The sequence below is a fragment of the Cotesia typhae genome, unplaced genomic scaffold (assembly GCF_013202065.1).
Source record: "Cotesia typhae breed Kobodo isofemale line unplaced genomic scaffold, CoteBio_Ctyphae scaffold_58, whole genome shotgun sequence".
Taxonomy (NCBI): domain Eukaryota; kingdom Metazoa; phylum Arthropoda; class Insecta; order Hymenoptera; family Braconidae; genus Cotesia; species Cotesia typhae.
This window is the reverse complement of record NW_027423778.1, coordinates 1,411,308-1,429,728: the sequence shown is the minus strand read 5'-3', so window position 1 is coordinate 1,429,728 and position 18,421 is coordinate 1,411,308. Positions and strand designations below refer to the sequence as shown.

Below are 18,421 nucleotides of genomic sequence, written 5' to 3'. Positions count from 1 at the left end.
GACTTTTAATTAGTCTGGAAAGATTATGTATCAATGCAAAGTGATAGACTGACTCAATATTATCAAAATGTTCAGTATAATTTACACTTTTTTTAATCATTAATAGATGAATTGTTGGTATTTCTGACTCGAAGTTACTTAAATATAATGGGATAATAGTACTTTTTTCAGACTTTTTACGTGTGAATTCTGACTCTATACCATATACATTAATGCTAAGGTCATTCATTTTTTCAAATTTTGGTACATCATTAAGTTTGATTAGAAATTGAATACCTTCATAATTTATTCTGACGCTGAAGTGTCGATAACTTGTAGGATCACCCGGAACCAATACTGGTGGATGCAAGGCAGCGTTAACACATCACAGGAAGTAGAACTCATCATTGTTCTGGATGTTCGTAACCGCATTCTTCTTCTTGACAATATCCTTTGGCAATCTGACGAAGGTGGAGTTTCCAACTTGGGTTGGTGTGAATCGTGACATGGTTACCATCATGCCGTTCGGTCCAAGCAGACTCCATCCGGAACCCTCATGCTCAAAATCTTCAATTCTTTGAAGTAATTTTTCGTAGACATGTTGACTAAACCAATCCTGAAGAGATGTGGCAGGGAGAATCTCACGGCTTTTGGTGATGAAAGACTTTCGCTCTTCTACATCTTCTTGTTTCCGGAATGTACAAAAGAGTTCAACATTCACTTTCAACCCTGCCAGATCTCTCAAGACACTCTGTACCTTGTTGATGATGATGTCCCGTGAGGCCTGGAGAAATGATGCTGGATCTTTGTGACGTTGGTTGATAACACATCCAGTCTGGATGTTACCAGTAAAAGCATTCTCTAAGTCCTTCCATTTGACTCCTTGGTTAAGATCTCCACCAACAACTTGGTTACCGAGTCTGGAGAACTGATCGGCAAACCAGTTGAGTTGGTTGATGTGCGCTTGAATACTTCGTCTCACTTGAATTGTTGTTCCAGGATCCAGTAATATTGTGTTGAAGTATTCAATGGCCTCCTCACACACTCGTAAACACCTTTAACGATGTTCATCAGTGAGCTGCTTTCCCAACAGATCAGCATATGAGACTGCAATAGTGTCCACCAAGTTCTTGAGAGCCTCGATGAGGTTATGTTGTGCCATTTTGGAACGAGAATCACTACTGTCTTACACAATATTATAGGTTATGTACACTGTTTATAGGTTATGTACACTTTTATAGGTTATATACACTATTTATAGGTTATATACACTGTTTATAGGTTATGTACACTTTTAAAGGTTATGTCACTGTTTATAGATGATGTACACTACACAATAGTTTTTGTACACTGGACTATACTCGCGTACTTCACAACACAGAACTTCACTATATTTTATAACACTGAATACTGTTTAATCACGAGAGATGTACTTCGTTTTTGTGACGTACGGCTTGAGCGCGCTGCTTTTATAGCCAGAGGATACTACGCAGTTACGCCTCACTCCTTTACCTCAAAAACAGTTTGATGACGTCATCTACTACGCAGTTAGAAATAGAACAAAGAAAACTGCGCAGTTACGCAACCTTGAACAGGCTCAGACCTGTATGATGACATCACCAACTACGCAGTTAGAAAATTCTAGAACAGAATGAATCATCTACTACGCAGTTAGGAATAAAGCAAAGAGACCTACGCAGTTACCGTGACCTTGAACAGGTTCAGACCTGTTTAGAAGTAGACAGAAACCTCGACAGATGGCGTATCTTCTCGCATGTACTCCTCATACGTACAGTTTGAATATATTAATCTTTTCAGAATATAAACAATGAAATGCACCTGTGATCCAAGCAACTATTATTGATGCTGAGATCACAGGTGCATTTTTAACAAAAATGCAGGAAATCAGAATCAAAATTTGAAATGGCGGAAATCAGACTCAAAATGGCGGATATTATACTTAAAATGACGGCTCGATATAAAAACGGTGGAAATCAGATTCAAAATGGCGGATTCATAACATAAAATGGCTGAAGTCAGATTCAAAATGGCAGATTTCAGATAGCAGCCACCAAAATCGCGGATAGCAGCCACCAGATGACGGATTTAAAATGGTAGGAAAATAGCGGATAAATTTTAAAAATGGCGGGAAAATGGCGGATAGATTTAAATTACAGAATTCAGCACCAGCACCACCTATGAAAACAACCGATAAAAACCTCATCCATAACCTCAAAATGTCATACATATCTACCACCGGTAACACATACTGTCGGTAAAACAGGTCGCCCATATCTACAGAGGATACTTATCACGGGTACGAACCCACAGCTGGTAAGGTAGATCCCAACTTAACATGTACCTGAACCCGCAAATCTGTTTTGTCGACTGAGTCGCACTCCCCTGTTTAACTACTACTCTGGAGTGTTCCCTTGATCACTACAAATGCATACTTTGACATTCGTACTCAATGTCACAATAAAACAGCACCTACTCGCTTTGGGCGAGGTACCCGCATTAGACTACCTTTTCCTACTTGATGAAGGTGAAGCTTCCTCGTTTGTATTAGGACTCTTATAAACTTTGTAGTGTGCGTTGGCGTCACATCCTATTAGTAATGGAAGGTTTCTCTCAGTGCAATATTCAATGAAAGCTCTTATTCATCTTGTGTTAGCCTGCCTTTCCACATTCCTACCTGGTCGAGTAAGGCACTAATAAATTGGGAAGAACTCGCAGTCCTAAGATCATCGGTCGAGGTACTACAATAATAGTACCATTCAGCCGTCGGCTCGATAGTATGACACCTTAGCTTAGGTGGTCCGCGGCAAGGTTCAAGTCGTCTTAGGCCAGTTTTTACCCAGGTCAGATTTCCCACAGCGTGTGCAAACCAGGGCCTGATAAGAATCGCTTGTTACCTTGTTGCAAAAAGCCAACACAACTCGTCTTCTGCTTTCAGTCCCCTGTCTGCCATCTTGGGATCATCGTTAAACATTCACAACTGCACCCTTATTAGATTTGAGATAACTCGGGCAATATAATCATACTTTATGTATAACTTCAGTAATTATATTTACGTTTTTAATCTTCCTGATTAGTAAAGTTAAATGATGGCAAAATTTTACCAAACACATAATGACGAATAGTCGATCGGTTAAATTTTTCGTGAATTAAGTAAAATATTCAGCATACCATGCTGAGTAGTACGTTCAAAGTGCACCAGCTCAGATCTTGAAAAAAAATTAGGAAAACGGTTGACCCTGACGGCCATCCCTGCAACTTCCCGCTACTTTCGTAATTAAGAGCTCGATATTGCACTCTTCGAGCTCAAAAATCTAATTTTCGTCAAGTTTTGAGGTCTCCGAGCTCAAAAGTTTGATAGGAGTTCAATAAATCACTATTTTTGGAATTTTCAAATCGCAATAACTTTTGAATGAATCAACTGATTTTCACGCGGTTTGCGGCATTCGACGCAGTTTTATCATCCTCATAAGTTTTTCTTCAGGTTTTAACTGATCGAACTAAAAATTTCAGAGTAACCCCGAAAAAACACTTTTTTCGATTTTCTTTTTTTCACGATAACTCACGAACGAATCAACCGATTTTGACCGGACTGGCGGCGATCGACGCAGTTTTCTGATGTTAAGAGCTGATTAGTTTTTGGAATTAATCGGTAAAGCCGTTTAAAAGGTATTTCAAAAAAACTACTTTTGTAAAAATTTTTTTTGTAGTTTTTTTACAATTTCTCAAAATTTACTGGTCTGAATCGGTTCAAATTTGCAGGAAATCTGAATTTGGTCAAGCCCTTCCGAATGGCACCAACCGCGATGAAATCGGTCAAGCCATTCAAAAGTTATAAAAGGGTCACACACACACACACACACACACACACACACACACACACACACACACACACACACACACACACACACACACACACATCCATACAGACATACAGGCATACGGACATCATCGTGGAAATAGTCAGGGAAGCTTCCTAGGACCTCAAAACTGGGGTAAAACCAATAACTTCCAGATTTTTGAAAATTTTCAATTTTCTTAGCGGGAAGTCAAAAAACTCACTTCAAAAATACAAAAAATATATTATTTTATTGATCTGGAACATAACATCATTTAAAACATCAACAAATATTTTGAGTGTTAGTTTAACTCAATTACTTTATTTCGCTTAGTACCGTCAACCCTTCCCGTTTTGATGAAGTTATGTAAATGAATAATTTTGATCAAAATTAACTTAAAACTGTCCTGACTTAGCAACTAAAATAAATTGAAAATTATGAAACTAAGTCAAATGCAATATTTGCTGATTGTACATTTAAGAATGCTTAATTAGTATCAGAATGGGAATATACTTACGACTGAGCAAGAGAAACGGAATGAAATTTCTAGTTGAAGCAGCAACTGCTGCACATAAGTAAATAGCCGCTGAAGAAAATTGGTTTGTTATTATCAAAACTTTTCCTAAGTTACACGATGCCAATAAAGCTGTAGGATTCAAATAGTTAGCTCGCTTTAAGCAACTTGTCGCCTGTAACAATTAAATACTTATTATAGAGGGACGCTTATTAATCTCACTGATACTGACTTAACTATCCATGTTCATTCAAAATTATCGAACGCGTGGAGCAATGGTTCTGTAACCAGATAAAGAAAGTAACTTAATTAGTTTTAAATAGATTTTGTTACATAGTGAATTTACCCTGTATCGATAAGTCGCCAGAGATCGATAATTATTCGACGCAGCACTGACGCGCCTCGATCTTCGGGGCCCTTAATAGTAATTAGAAGGGGAAAAATTAGGTAAGTATCTATTCGCACGTTTCCACTTGTAACGCAGCGATAAAAAAAATTTAACAATTTCTCATTCTTAATCCTAAACAAATTCTAATGCGTACTGTGGTTACAGGTAAATAAAAGGAACTGTATTGGAGTCGGATCCCCCCGAGAAATTGAATCACCAGGAGCTCGAGTTGGAGTTGTTCCATATCCCGACAAAGAACACCAGGAAATTTTTCTCGAGCTGTATCTGAGGTACCGAAATTGACTCCTTGGGCGAGAAGTGGACCGCAGTTTGTACTCGGTTCACTACACCTCTTCTCAATTCTTATAAATATCCTATTAATTAATTAATTAGTGATTGGTAATGTTCGTTAGTTTGGAATGTGTGATTTTCAAGGAGGATTATGCCTGAGAATCATTTAGTCGATCTTGAGGGATAAATTCTTCCAACATTCTCAGTGATAAATTTTAACTAACTAAAATTGATCCTTTGAATTCATTTAACATCTGAAATTTATTTCATTGATTCTAGAATCAATTAACTCGGAAAAAATAAAAGAAACGAATGATTAATTCTAATGCTTGAAAATAATCGACAAGTGTTTTCTCGTGGAATTTTGGTCCAGCGTCAGTAGATATTTTTGCGTTGCAGTAATTCTAAGTACCCAAAGTCAATAACAACCAAACTAGCAAATGTTCTAGCATCTAATTGCGAGTGTGTCGACTGTTTTTGATTTCTTATGAATAAATATTTTCTATAGAATTTTGTCAAAAATTATATCAAGGATTGTTAATTAAAATTATCTTGTATTGCGAAATATTTTCTTACGTTTTAATCAATTCATTTGAATTTAAGTTCGTGGATTTTATTCAAATTAAAATTACTATAGTTACTAAAAATTGATAATTATCAGCGTGGACATTAAGTCGAGGAATTTAGTTATTTTACGTTAAAAAATTTCACTGATGATTTTGGTTATAATTAATTAATTTTCGTCGTTGATTTTTATGAATAATTATGAATTTTATTATCAAAATTATTGTTGTGATTAAATTAATTATTTAAAATAATCCTTGTAAATTCTCGGTCGGAACAAATTCCATGTCGGCAGATTATTAAGACCTCTGTCTGCATATGGGGCATTCCATGCCAAATCACCGAGGTTTTGGCCCGACCCCCTTCGATTTCGCTGAAAATTTTTTTATCATTTTCTACTCTACCAAAAATATTTTTCTAATTTTTTTCTGATTTTTTTACCCAACCCAAAAAAAGTTACGAATTTTTGAAAAAAAAAAAAAAAAAAAAAAAAACGCTCTTTTTTTTCAAATTGCTGTAACTTTGACACAAATTGACCTTTTGACACATTTTTTAAAAATTTTGTTTTTAATTGTAGTTTTCAGAAAAAAATACAAAATATTTTTCGGAAGTCACGATATATAAAATATTTCAGTTTTTTCAATAGAACCGTAATTTTTTCAAGGTCCGAAACCTTCGATTCTAAATTTTTTTGTCTTAAAAAAAACTTCAATTAATACTCTATTCAACCTCGCTATTTCGAAGTTGTGCCCACTTTACCTTATGTATATTTTGTTTTAATTGAAAAAATAAAATTTTTGAAAATTGGATTATTTTACAAAAAAATACATCAAATTTATTTTGGATTCCTCGTAAAACCTCAGAGGTTGTATATAATTGAACCAAAACAACATAAATTGTATAAGTATATAAGATTAACAATATTTTATTTAAGTATAGTGTTGTACATTGAATTAAATCTTAATATTATTTCTACTTTCCTCGACACATCCATTATTTTCTCAGTTTCTTAATCGTACTATGTTGTTTGGAAACTTGTGATGAAGAATAAGACTTGACCTTTACTACAGAATTCAATGAAGGTATAATTTGATGAATTTTTTGTGTTGCCGGTATCGGTTTCGCACTTTTAAAACGTTCTTCTAAATTTTCTTTCATTAAATTATAGTCGTCAATTTTCGTGAAACAAATATTTATACTTGGTAAGTTTCTTGAGCACAACTCAAATAACTGTATCGGTGTTAATATCTCTAAATGAGGTGGCAATAGGCTAGCACGTGCAGCCATTCGTTTTAAGGTTCCTCCTATTCCATCGCATAGTCCTTTACCGTGAGCCGTAGCGAAAAAATTCCTCTCAACAGTTACTCCAAATTCGTCCTTATAGTAAGATAAATCAATAAGATGTTTATAATTCTTGTATTGTTGAGGTGCACCATCCGAAAGAAAGAAAATTTTACTAACTCCAGATGACATAGATTAAATGAATTCAATAACGACACCAGATTAAAGATGAACAGCAATCGCATCGTGGTTCAAACAATCAGATATGATTGCCATACTCTGTGGTTATTTACTATAAACAAAATAATGAATTTAACCATCAGTGTGAACCGTCGCTTGGTCGTTATTCTAATGAAACCCTGGAGCAGCATCTTGAACGACGAATGCGTAATTTTCAGCAAAATCAACAATCACTATACATTCATTTTCTTGTAAAGATTCTTTCAACTGTCTTAAGTATGCTGCTTTCTCTTTTGCAATAAAATTGTGTGGTAAAAGAGCTTTCAATTTTTCACCAAAATCATCAACAAAATCATTTGTTTTCTTGATTGTAGTTCCGAGAGTTACTCGTGGAGTAGAAACCCATTATTTGTACTGAATATTATCGATTTCACTATTGTCTATCTGAGTTAATAAAAGTTTTTTTTATATTTTTGACACCTGGGCAATAACAACAATTGTTAAAAAAACATTCAGCTGACGGTTTTTGACATACGATAGCACTCAAACAATCATTGTAGGTTTTTAATGGTAAATCTGACCCTTCAGTTAATCGTGAAAAGTTGCCGCCTGTTGAAGATATGGATGAAAATATATCAAGTTAATAAAATCAATTTTAAATGTTCTGAATAATTGTCATTATTAAATAAGTAATATCAAAACTGTCAATTCTGTTTCTGCTTGTTTTAACTTACCTAAGATCATCACTTTAATATTTTGATGAATAAAGCAAACACAAACTGTGTGAGTGCCACATCCGCCAGCTAAAATACAATGCTTTTGACACAAAAATGTAAAAGATGGAAATCCAATTTTGATTTCGAAATATCTTCATTTAAAAATTTTATGCAACTCTTTTAAATTACAAAGCACTAGACGGTTCTGACATTGAACTTTAGTACCATCTTCGTTACGTACTCAAATGAAATCTTTTTTTCCTGGCATCATGTTACTCATTTCATCGTCATTATAAAATTTTTTAACAGATGACTCTACTTCATAAGTCAGCTCACGGTCTAAAAATTCGATTACATCAAAGGTTTATAAAAATTTTCATGTTAATAATTAATTCGCAATTTATTATTTTACCAGTTTTTTTTTTTTTTTTCAGGTGCTGATAATACTCCGTCAGCAGCTACAAGGTTTTTCGCTACTCGTACCATATGCTCACTTGCACCCATTACTTCCATAATCTTATGAACACTCCAACTTGATGGTAGAAGAGTCAAAATTTGGACGCGCGTAGATCTGCTTGTACTTTCATCGTTAAATTTATCTCTTCAACTCTTATTAGATTCATTATCAGTTTCGTCAGGTGCAGCTTCGGCATACTGCTTCAGTAGTGTTTTGTGACAAGCACTACATACACGATCACTGGTAGATAAACCGAAGTGAACAGTCAAATACTCAGGCAGACCGCGCAAATATGACTTTTTATTGTGTTTATCGAGATTCAATGGATTACAGCAACGATTAAAAAATTTCGGCATAATGAATTTCTTCGACAAAAGAAATTAATATTAAATAGTTGTTATTTATTTGTTAATCGTCTGTTATTCTAAATACACTTGAAATTGATAGAACCATCAACAAGGTACGACAAAAACACAAACGTTTTCAATTTAAAAAAAAATATATATTTAAGGAAAAGTGGGCACAACTTCGGAATAGCAAGGTTAAATAGAGTATTAATTGTTTTTTTTAAGACAAAAAAATTTAGAACCGAAGGTTTCGGACCTTGAAAAAATTACGGTTTTATTGAAAAAACTGAAATATTTTATATATCATGACTTCCGAAAAATTTTTTGTATTTTTTTCTAAAAACTACAACTAAAAACAAAATTAAAAAAAAAAAAAAAGTGCCAAAAGATCAATTTGTCTCAAAGTTACAGCAATTTGAAAAACAGGTGCGTTTTTTTTTTTGTCAAAAATTCGTAACTTTTTTTAGGTTGGGTAAAAAAATCTGAAAAAATTCAGAAAAATGTCTTTGGTAGGGTAGAAAATGATAAAAAATTTTCAGCAAAATCGAAGGGGGTCGGTCCAAAACCTCGGTGATTTGGCATGGAATGCTCCATTTATTCATCTATTAATTCAAGATGCGAAAACCTCTTATAATTAAATATTTATTGTTGTTTTTTAAGACCACGGCAATAAATTAGTTAGGAATTTTAATCCAGGAATTGAAACAAAATTTATCAATCGGAATTTGAGATAATTCAGTTCAAAGTATTTTTGAATTTGGTTGTTGATTGGAAAATGTTGTTTAATTAAAAACTAATGATTGAATATTTTAATTAAGAAATTTTGAATCAACTTAATTATTAGCAAATTTTAGATTAATAAATTATTAATCAATTTAGCCAAGTGTGGGTTATGTGTGTGAAGATTTGTGCGGGTAATGTGTGATCGAGAGTGTTAATAGTGTTAAGTTTGGTAGTTCGGTGGACTTAATTTTAAGTTACAAAAGTGTGGAAAGTTTAGTTTGGTTCGTTTTGGTAGTCTGGTGGACTCATAATTTCAAACTTAGTTTTAGGAAAGTTGTGGGAGACCGTTTGTTAGAAAAAGCCCATTAGTTTTAAGACAGGTGTGCGAGACCGTTTGTTAGAAAAAGCCCGTCTAGTCATCATATCGTCGTTTGGAAAGGTTCGTTTGTGAATATCGTTTTAATTACCAATTTCCATAAATTAATTGGAAAATTAATTTATGGAAATTGGAAAATAATTGACGAAAATTGAAAAATTAATTTTCAAATTTTCGGAAAAATCAGTTAATGAGTTTTGGCAAAAAATTAGTGTGTTAGGTTTGGTAAATGAAACAGTGTGCTTGCGTGTGAGTACAGTTCTGCCTAGGGGTTCATGATATCCTCCTCTGTTTTCTAAACAGACACTTAGAAATCTTTGCATAGTCGCCCAGGTTAGGGGTGCAGTAGAAATTCCGCTAGAAACCGCAATATATACGCCCGTTAAGGGGGTATCGGAAATAGTACTTTCGATACGAAACCGTTGTATAGGCGCTCGGGTCGGGGGCACAGATGGGAATGAGGTCTAGTTTTAAGTGTTGAAAATCATGTAAGGGGATTCATTGTTGTACACGAGGTTGGTTAAATTGAATAATCTTGAAAATCAATGCTTCTGAATATTTTTAGGTTCCTTTCTAGCAATCTTTCACAACCCTGACGCCATACTCCATGTTCCGGTTCAATTCTGGATCCTGTGTACAAAAATCCAGTAGCGCCCTATATAAATAATAGGGGTGACTGAGGAGCAAATAACATCCCGTTTTGAAGTTTAATCAGATGGTGCAATTGTGATAAAGATGCTTTTTTTAACCATTTGTTTTGAAGACATCGAATTCATAGAAATACTCATCTCTCCGACTTTTGGCATTTAACTTTGTAACAGTTTTACCTGCTCAGATTGGCCCCTAATCAATTTATAAATAAACTAACAATTTGACATTAACAACAATGATTATTAGGGCGCCACTAGGATTCTTAATAAACGGTTCCTGGAACTGGTCCAGAGCTGAGAATTCTTACAAAAAATTAACGAAATTTTCACTCACTCACTCACACTATAATTATTTAAAACTTATTATCTATAGCCTAACTAACGGCTAACCAGGACCAACTTAAACATTATATATAAAATTAACAACACGAATTAATTAATGATAACCAAATTTATCAGTGAAAATTTTCAACAGGAAATAACTCAATTCTTGGACTTAATGCCCACGCTGTTAATTATTAATTTTCAGTAAATTTAACTTATTTGAAATTCACGGACTTAAGCTCAAAATTAACTAATTTTCACATAGTAAAAGATTTGGCACTGTAAATTATTTTAATTAATATTTCTTAATATAATTTTCGATAAAATTCCACGTAATTTTATAAATTGTAAAAATTGACATAAGTCGAAGCACTCAAATTCGATGTTAAAACATTTGCGAGTTTGATAGTTATTGACCTTGGGTATTTGGAATTACTGTGATGCAGATATATCAATGCTTGATCGAAATTCCACGAGAAAATGCTTGTCGATTATTATTCAACCACAAAATTAATCACTCTTTCTTCAATTAATTGTTATAAAATTATAACGATTAAATAAACGAATTTTTCAGATTTTAATAAATTCAATTGATTAATTTTAGTTTATCAAAAAATCTCCCGAAGAATTTAGAAAGAATTTATCCCTCAAGGTCGATTCAGTGACTCTCGGGTATAAGCCTCCAGGAAAATCATTCAATTCAAACTAGCGATTATCAAATTCTGATAAGTTAATTAATTATTGATTAAACGATCCAATTAATAAATAAAAAGGAGACGCAACCGAGTATTAGGTAAACCGTGGTCCACTTCTCTCTCACAGAGTAATAATTGATACCTTGACGAACAAAACGATGATCTAACTCACGCGTTGAGGATAAAGTCCTAGTTGTAGTTGGCTTCCTTCGTCTCGTCACTACTCCGGGGATCGGTCCTTCTTGATTACCGTGGCACTCTGTCTGGCGGTCACACTACTTCTCCCTTTTTCACTGCACAGCTCACCTATAATAACCCAAAACAACCCCCTCCTATTCTCCTTTTAAGCCTAAAGATCGAGACGCGCCAGTGCTATGTCGAATAATTATCGATGTCCGGTGACATCGATTTAGGGTAATTTTACCCCGTTACAACTTCTTTAAAAATGATTTAAAATTAATTTTTTTTTTTTGGAAATGTTTCCCTACATCATGCTATGAAAATCAATTATTTTTAAGTAATCGGAAAACTATTGGTTTTATCCCGATTTCAAAAATTGAGACTTAAAAAAAATTAACACTTACTATTTTTATGAACATGGTAATTGTTATTACAGAAGACAGGTTTTATTTTGAATGTGAAAAGTTACAATATCAAGAAAAATGTTTGTTTATTATGAGAAATTATATAATTATATTGTGTATCCAACAATTGTACGTAACATAAAATAATTCATCTAACAGTAAAATGCTTCTTTTTTTTTATGCGTCTATTTTGAGCCCGTATCTATTTATCTTTACCTAAATATTTTACGAAACATGGAAATAAAATTTTGATTTTATATACTATTATTCTATTACTTCTACGATATATAAGTTATTGCAAATACAGCAATCAATACTGTTTGATTCTTAATAACTTATTTTTGTTCTCAAAATACAATTTTAATATATAAAGGCAAGAACAATTTTAAACTAATACTGCTACTTAGTTAACTTATTAGGTAACTTTAAAACATAGCAACAGTCATAAATAAATTTTTAATATTTAAAAAATAAACTTACATAGTTTTTAATATTAAAATCTTCATATTCTAAACGTTCGTAACTTGACCAATATTTTTTTTTAAAACATTACGATATATATAGATAGTAATTTGTTAATTAAATTGTAATTGAAAATTTTTGTTCTTCAACCATAAATTTTTCCCATCGGCAATATTTCTTTATGGTTTCTTTGTAACAATTTTAAGATTATTTTTGTAAAAACGCTTGAGCAGTTCCAGCAACATTAAGGCTTTCGGCCTTTTTGTTGGTTCGCGTTCAAATACGCACTTACATGATCATGGATAGATACAGGTATTTCTGCTAAACCACTTGGCTTCTTTAATTTCAAGATAGTTTGTCGTAAATTTGGAATTGTGAAGCTTGAAATAACATCCCAAACATTTTTTTCGGAGAAAAGTTCTGTGATGCAGCAAGCCATAGACCACACATCAGACTGCACTGTTCCCGGTTCATTAATATCTCTGGTGCCATATACATTGGTGTGCCATGAAAATTTTGACCAACTGTTGTCTTCAAAGCTAACATAATATCATAAATTTTGCTTAACTCTAGATCACAAATTTTTACTTCAAAATTTTTATTAATTAAAATGTTGTCAGGCTTCAAATCCTTGTGAAGAACAACTGGATTCAGCTTATGAAGGTAGGAAATACCTTTGCAAATTTGTAAAGAAATGAAGTAATTCCTGTTTTTTTTTTTACTGCGTAATCTAAATCATCTTCTACATTTAAAATAAATGATTTTAGACTAGAGCTTCCAAAATACTCCATTATAATGTAAGTTTTTAAATCTGTAAAACATACAGCCATTATTGAAATTATATTGGGGTGTCTGATTTTGTCCATTACATTAATTTCTCGTAGCAAATACTTAATGTTTTCATCAGCATTTAAACATTTGACGGCGACTTCGGTACCATACCAAGTCGCTAATTTAACGCAGCCAAATGAACCTCGTCCAAGGACATTATCAGTAAATTTAATTTGATTTTCTTCAATAGTTGGTATCGATAGGCTTAAAATTGCTTCATCTTCCTTTTTACATACTGATGTTGGCAGTTCAGTATGAACTGTTTTATTTAAACGTACGGAGCTGGTACAGTTATCTTTTTTATCTATTGAGATATGGTTTGCCAAAGTAATACTTGAAGATTCTTTCTTATTTGATACAAAAAAACGTAGTCGCGATCCAGCTACCGAAACCTTTGTTGAAGATTTGTGATTGAAATTAAGCTGTGTTGACGTCATAGCTTTTTCCTGTGGCACAATTTTCAAACTATCTCCATTTTTTACGGAAGCATGCTTTTCTTGAGTTGTACTTAATAAAAATAGTCGTAATTGAGAATTTCTGTATTTCAATTTACTGTGACAAAACTCCCAAAATGTAGACTTCTTTCCTATTGGTGCAGTGAAACTGTCAAAAGGTTCCCCATTAAAATTTGCTAGCTGGATCAATGAATTATCCCAAATATTATCGTTGTATATATTTTTCATAGCTTCAACTGCTAATTTTTTTATTTCATCGAAAGAATAGTCATGATTATAATTGAGTTCTAATTTTTTCATCCCACCGTAGGGTTTTCTCATTTACTTAAAAATATCTTCTTTAGTATTTGCTTTGTGCTTCCATCCGATTGACACAATTCTTGTTTTTTTCACTTGCTGCAATAAAATAATTAATAATAAACAAAATTAAAAACTATTAAACAATTTGGCATAAGTTGAATGTATAATTACTTTGAATAATAACTTATAGAAAAAATTTTGAATCTTAAAGTTATTAAATATTATTTAATTGTCTAGTACAGTATTTATAATTTTCTTACTTTTTTTTCGTGAACATCCGGGCCTGTTAAATTATCATCCTGTTTCCCCTCAATGATAAACATTATTTCATGGATTCTTTTTCGTTTTAAATCATTTTGGTTAATCTCTGATGGAATGTAAATAAATTATTAGATGTTATCAATTAACTTAATTTCAATAAACATAAATATTGTAAATCAATTATTAATTTCACTAATCTTTCAGAGTATTCACAGAATAAACTTCACATTCCATAACACCTGGCATTAATTCAAATTCATCATTATTTAATGTAAGCCCGCATTTAACGTTTTCTTTCTTGATATACGTGAGTCCACTTACATCAGGAAAATAAGCTCGGACCGTTTTTAAATTTAATTTATTATTTGTCACTGATAAATGAACAGCAGCTTTATCATCTTTAATTTTGACAAAATTCATTGACAAAATTTCAATAAGTAACTGATTATTACTGTTTATTCTGACGTTATGATGTTACTTAGCTTTGCCTTCTCTTCGAGTAAACGTAAACAACAATCATTCCTTTGTTTACTATTATTGTTAAATTAAATTCCATGTAAAAATAGCGGTATTTTCAAAAATGAGCGTTTTCAACAACGTCGCGTCGCGCTCTCAAGTCCTCAAGTTAACTTGTGCACTTGTGCACTCGTGCCCAAGTTCACGTGTGAACGAAAAAAGCGCCACGCTTTTACAAGTTGTCGATGAACCAACCAGGCTTCCGTAGAAGCGAAGCAATAACACCTTATTAATTTATTGCTTGCTAGGCTGAATGTCAGCTTGCTTAAATAAATTTTAATTTTGTGACAATTTCTAATGCTGGTTTACGGATACAGGCTATATAAATGTCCAGGGAGCGAGTGATGGTGACCAGAGTTTTGCCGCAAAATTGAGAATACCTCATCGGAAGAAAATTCACATTAGTATCCGAAGACAAGGAATTGCAGCTCACCATGAAAGTGCAGATAAAATTAAAAAAACTCTAGATATAAATAACAAGTCTTAATTATTCTTCGGGACTGCGGCATCAGCCAGGCCTCATGTCGGCTGAAAGTCACTGCCAATTGATGGTTGATCACAATCGATATTCTTAAATTAAATTTAAATTAATGTATTGATTTTTGACTTCCCGCTAAAAATTTAAGATTTTTAAAAATCGGGAAATTATTGTTTTCACCCCGTTTTGCAAGAATCGAGTTTACATCAGATCTCGACGTTTGACGGTCACAGGAAGCTTCCCTCACTACCCCCGCGATGTTGTCACGGTGTGTGTGTGTGTGTGTGTGTGTGTGTGTGTGTGTATGTGTGTGTGTGTGTGTGTGTGTGTGTGTGTGTGACTAGCTTATAACTTTTGAACGACTGAACCGATCGGAACGAACTAAACGGCGTTCTAAAGAGTTCCTTCAAACTTAGAAATCCTGAGATTTTGAACTGATGCGAACCAAAAGATTTTAAGAAATCTTGAAAAATCTAAAAAAAAATAAGAAAAAAAATCATTTTTGAGAGTGGTTTTTTTTGGAATATCTTTTAAACGGCTCTATCGATCAACTTCAAAAACTAATCCACACTTAAGCTTAAAAAACCACGCCGATCATCGCCAATCCGATCAAAATCGGCTCACTCGTTCCAGAGATATCGTGAACGAAAGAAAATCGAAAAAGGTTTTTTTTGACATAACTTCGTCATTTCTTCTCGAATCGTTTTTGATAATGTAGAATAATTTTAGAGCTCAAAAAATCGCGTCGATGGCCGCTAAAAACGGGGAAATCGTTTGATTGGTTCGAGAGATATCCTCGATAAAATATTTGGAAACAAGTGTTTTTTTAACATAGCTTCGACATTTTTTGGAATAACTTTTAAATGGCTACACTGATCGATTTCAAAAACTCATCAGCTATTAGCATGAAAAAATTACGTCGATCGCCGTCAAGCTGGTCAAAATTGGTCAATTCATTCAAGAAATATCATGAACAAAAAAAAACCAAAAAAAGTGTTTTTTTGGAATTACCCCAAATTTCCTAGTTATATCAATTCAAACTTGAAGATTCATCATGAAACTAAAAAAATTGCATCAAATTCTGCCAACCGCGTGAAAATCGGTTGATTTATTGAAATGTTAATGCGGTTTGAAAATTTAAAGAATATTGTTCTATGATACTTCTATCAGACTTTTAAGCTCGAAGAGCTTAAAATAACACAAAAATTGTTTTTTTGAGCTCGAAGAGCTCAAAAACATCATTAGTGCAGTTTTATGCACCTAGGAATGGAATTAGCGGGAAGTTGCACGGATGGCCTTCAGGGTCTACCGTATTCCTAATTTTTTTTCTTTTGAATTTTATAACTCAGCGGCATTTAATGGGATTATCTAGGACCTGGACAGGTATTTCTTAGAATTGAACGCTCAACAATAGTCTCCATTACCGCAAAGTCATAACTCACTCCTGCGGGGTAGTACGGGCCACTAAAGCTGCTTTTTCCATCAAATTCGCGTTCTTTTGTAACTATCTCGTAAGCAACATTAGCCACAGAAAAAATGCAAGCAACAGGCTTGAAGAAAATTAAATTTCCTACAAAAAAAGTTTTCAGCTCTAAATCGTTAAGAATGATACATTTTGAGATATAGAGGTTTGAATTTGAGACAGTATCGAATTTTTGAGATAAATTATGTAGTAAATGAATTTCACTATAAATTGTCATGTAAATCATTAACTATTCATATTCTATATTTCAAATGATTAACAAATTAAATAAGTAATCATTTTGAAACTGATATTAAAAAAATAATTTTTTTTAAGGGATTTCTTCAAATTTTTTTTTCTTCTTATGAAAAAATTTTTGTGATCTTCTCTCCGGATTTTTTTTCATTTTGTAATCATCCAATACATTTAAAGTTCTAAAAAAAAGTAACAATAATAACCAAACGAACCCGTAAAAAAAAATTTAGCCGAATCTGTCAAAAAGTGGTTTCTTGCTGGAACTACCTCAATTGTGAAATTATCAGTTTTCTATTATGAATTGTGAATTTTTTATCAAAATAAATAGTCGTTAATAAAAATGACCATGTCCAAGTACAATTGTCACCGAAAAAAAAAAAAGAAAACGATTCATTTAATGATAGTTTTTATGAAGTACAACAATGTGAGAAATCAAAAAATTTAATGTAAGTAAATGTCTCATCTGTAAACACAATTAAAGCATGTTATAAGATTTTTTTCTTGAGTATGTTAATTTTGTACACAATGGATATTGCAAACGATGACTTTGTACGGATTGAAAAATCTTCTGCCTTTTATCTTTATCATGAGTTAAAGCTTATTTTTTGTCATTTTAGAAGGTACAGTGAGTTCGTCCTCAAAATCCAAACAAGTTCGTTTTAACCTAATACTCAAATGTAATGTTTAACTGCAAAGACTTGATGTCACTGAGTGTTGAGATCGTTTTAAGCCTGAAATCAAGTTTTATCAAAGTTAAATTCATAAATATAACTAATTGAAATATAATTTTCTTTTAATTTCCGCATGTAAAGTTCAATGGAAATGTAGTAGAGAGGAATTTTTTGATAACCCGGACATTACTTTTGCCAAAAATTAGGATTCGGAAGAAATATGAGAGGCAAACTCTGTCTTTGCACGTCAAAAATTATTGTGACAGTTAAATAAATTTTTCATTCCTTACCAATATGATTATCGTCATCATCCTCCTCATCTTCAAGAGTTACATGCTGTTCTGGCAGTAAAGTAACTGGCGAGTGGATATTAACTTTTCCATTTTGACATTCACATAAAAATTATTGAAGATCTTTTGGTAAATTTTTAACCGCCGGGGAATTCGACACATCAAACAATTTATCAAGTTTTTTACTACACTTTTCTACATTTGCTTGTTGTTTTCTCGACTATTTCTCTCTCTTACGATGTTTCTTAATTAATAAATATTCAAAGTAAAATTGTCCTATCTTTTGAATACTATGCTGAGGAAGAATTATCGGTATCAAATAATTTATCCAAAAAGCGTTAGTGTCACCGATAACACTAAAAGCACTGTTTCGGTTATTGATCTTTAAATACTGATGCTTATAATTATTATACTTCAAATTTGATGCAAAATACGTTTAACGACGTTAGACCACTTAGTACTCGCAAAGTTATCTTAATTTTTTTAATAACTTCAAATGTATTAGATGATTGCA

At 32.8% G+C, this 18,421-nt stretch overlaps 1 protein-coding gene across 2 annotated transcripts in view; it reads right to left on the bottom strand.

Moving 5' to 3' along the window:
• Positions 1–18,421, bottom strand: part of Bbs4 (Bardet-Biedl syndrome 4) — a 382,842-nt gene that overhangs the window by 72,551 nt on the left and 291,870 nt on the right. Inside the window, exons 8-9 of one of the 2 annotated variants that reach the window (XM_074257991.1) lie at positions 4,354–4,525; positions 4,117–4,254 (exon numbers count right to left, since the gene is read on the bottom strand). In XM_074257991.1, the coding sequence (XP_074114092.1) occupies positions 4,232–4,254; positions 4,354–4,525 (195 nt within the window). In that variant the 3' untranslated portion in view covers positions 4,117–4,231. Of the gene's footprint in view, positions 1–4,116; positions 4,255–4,353; positions 4,526–18,421 lie in introns of those variants that run through there. The other variant, XM_074257990.1, reaches the window with a different exon arrangement.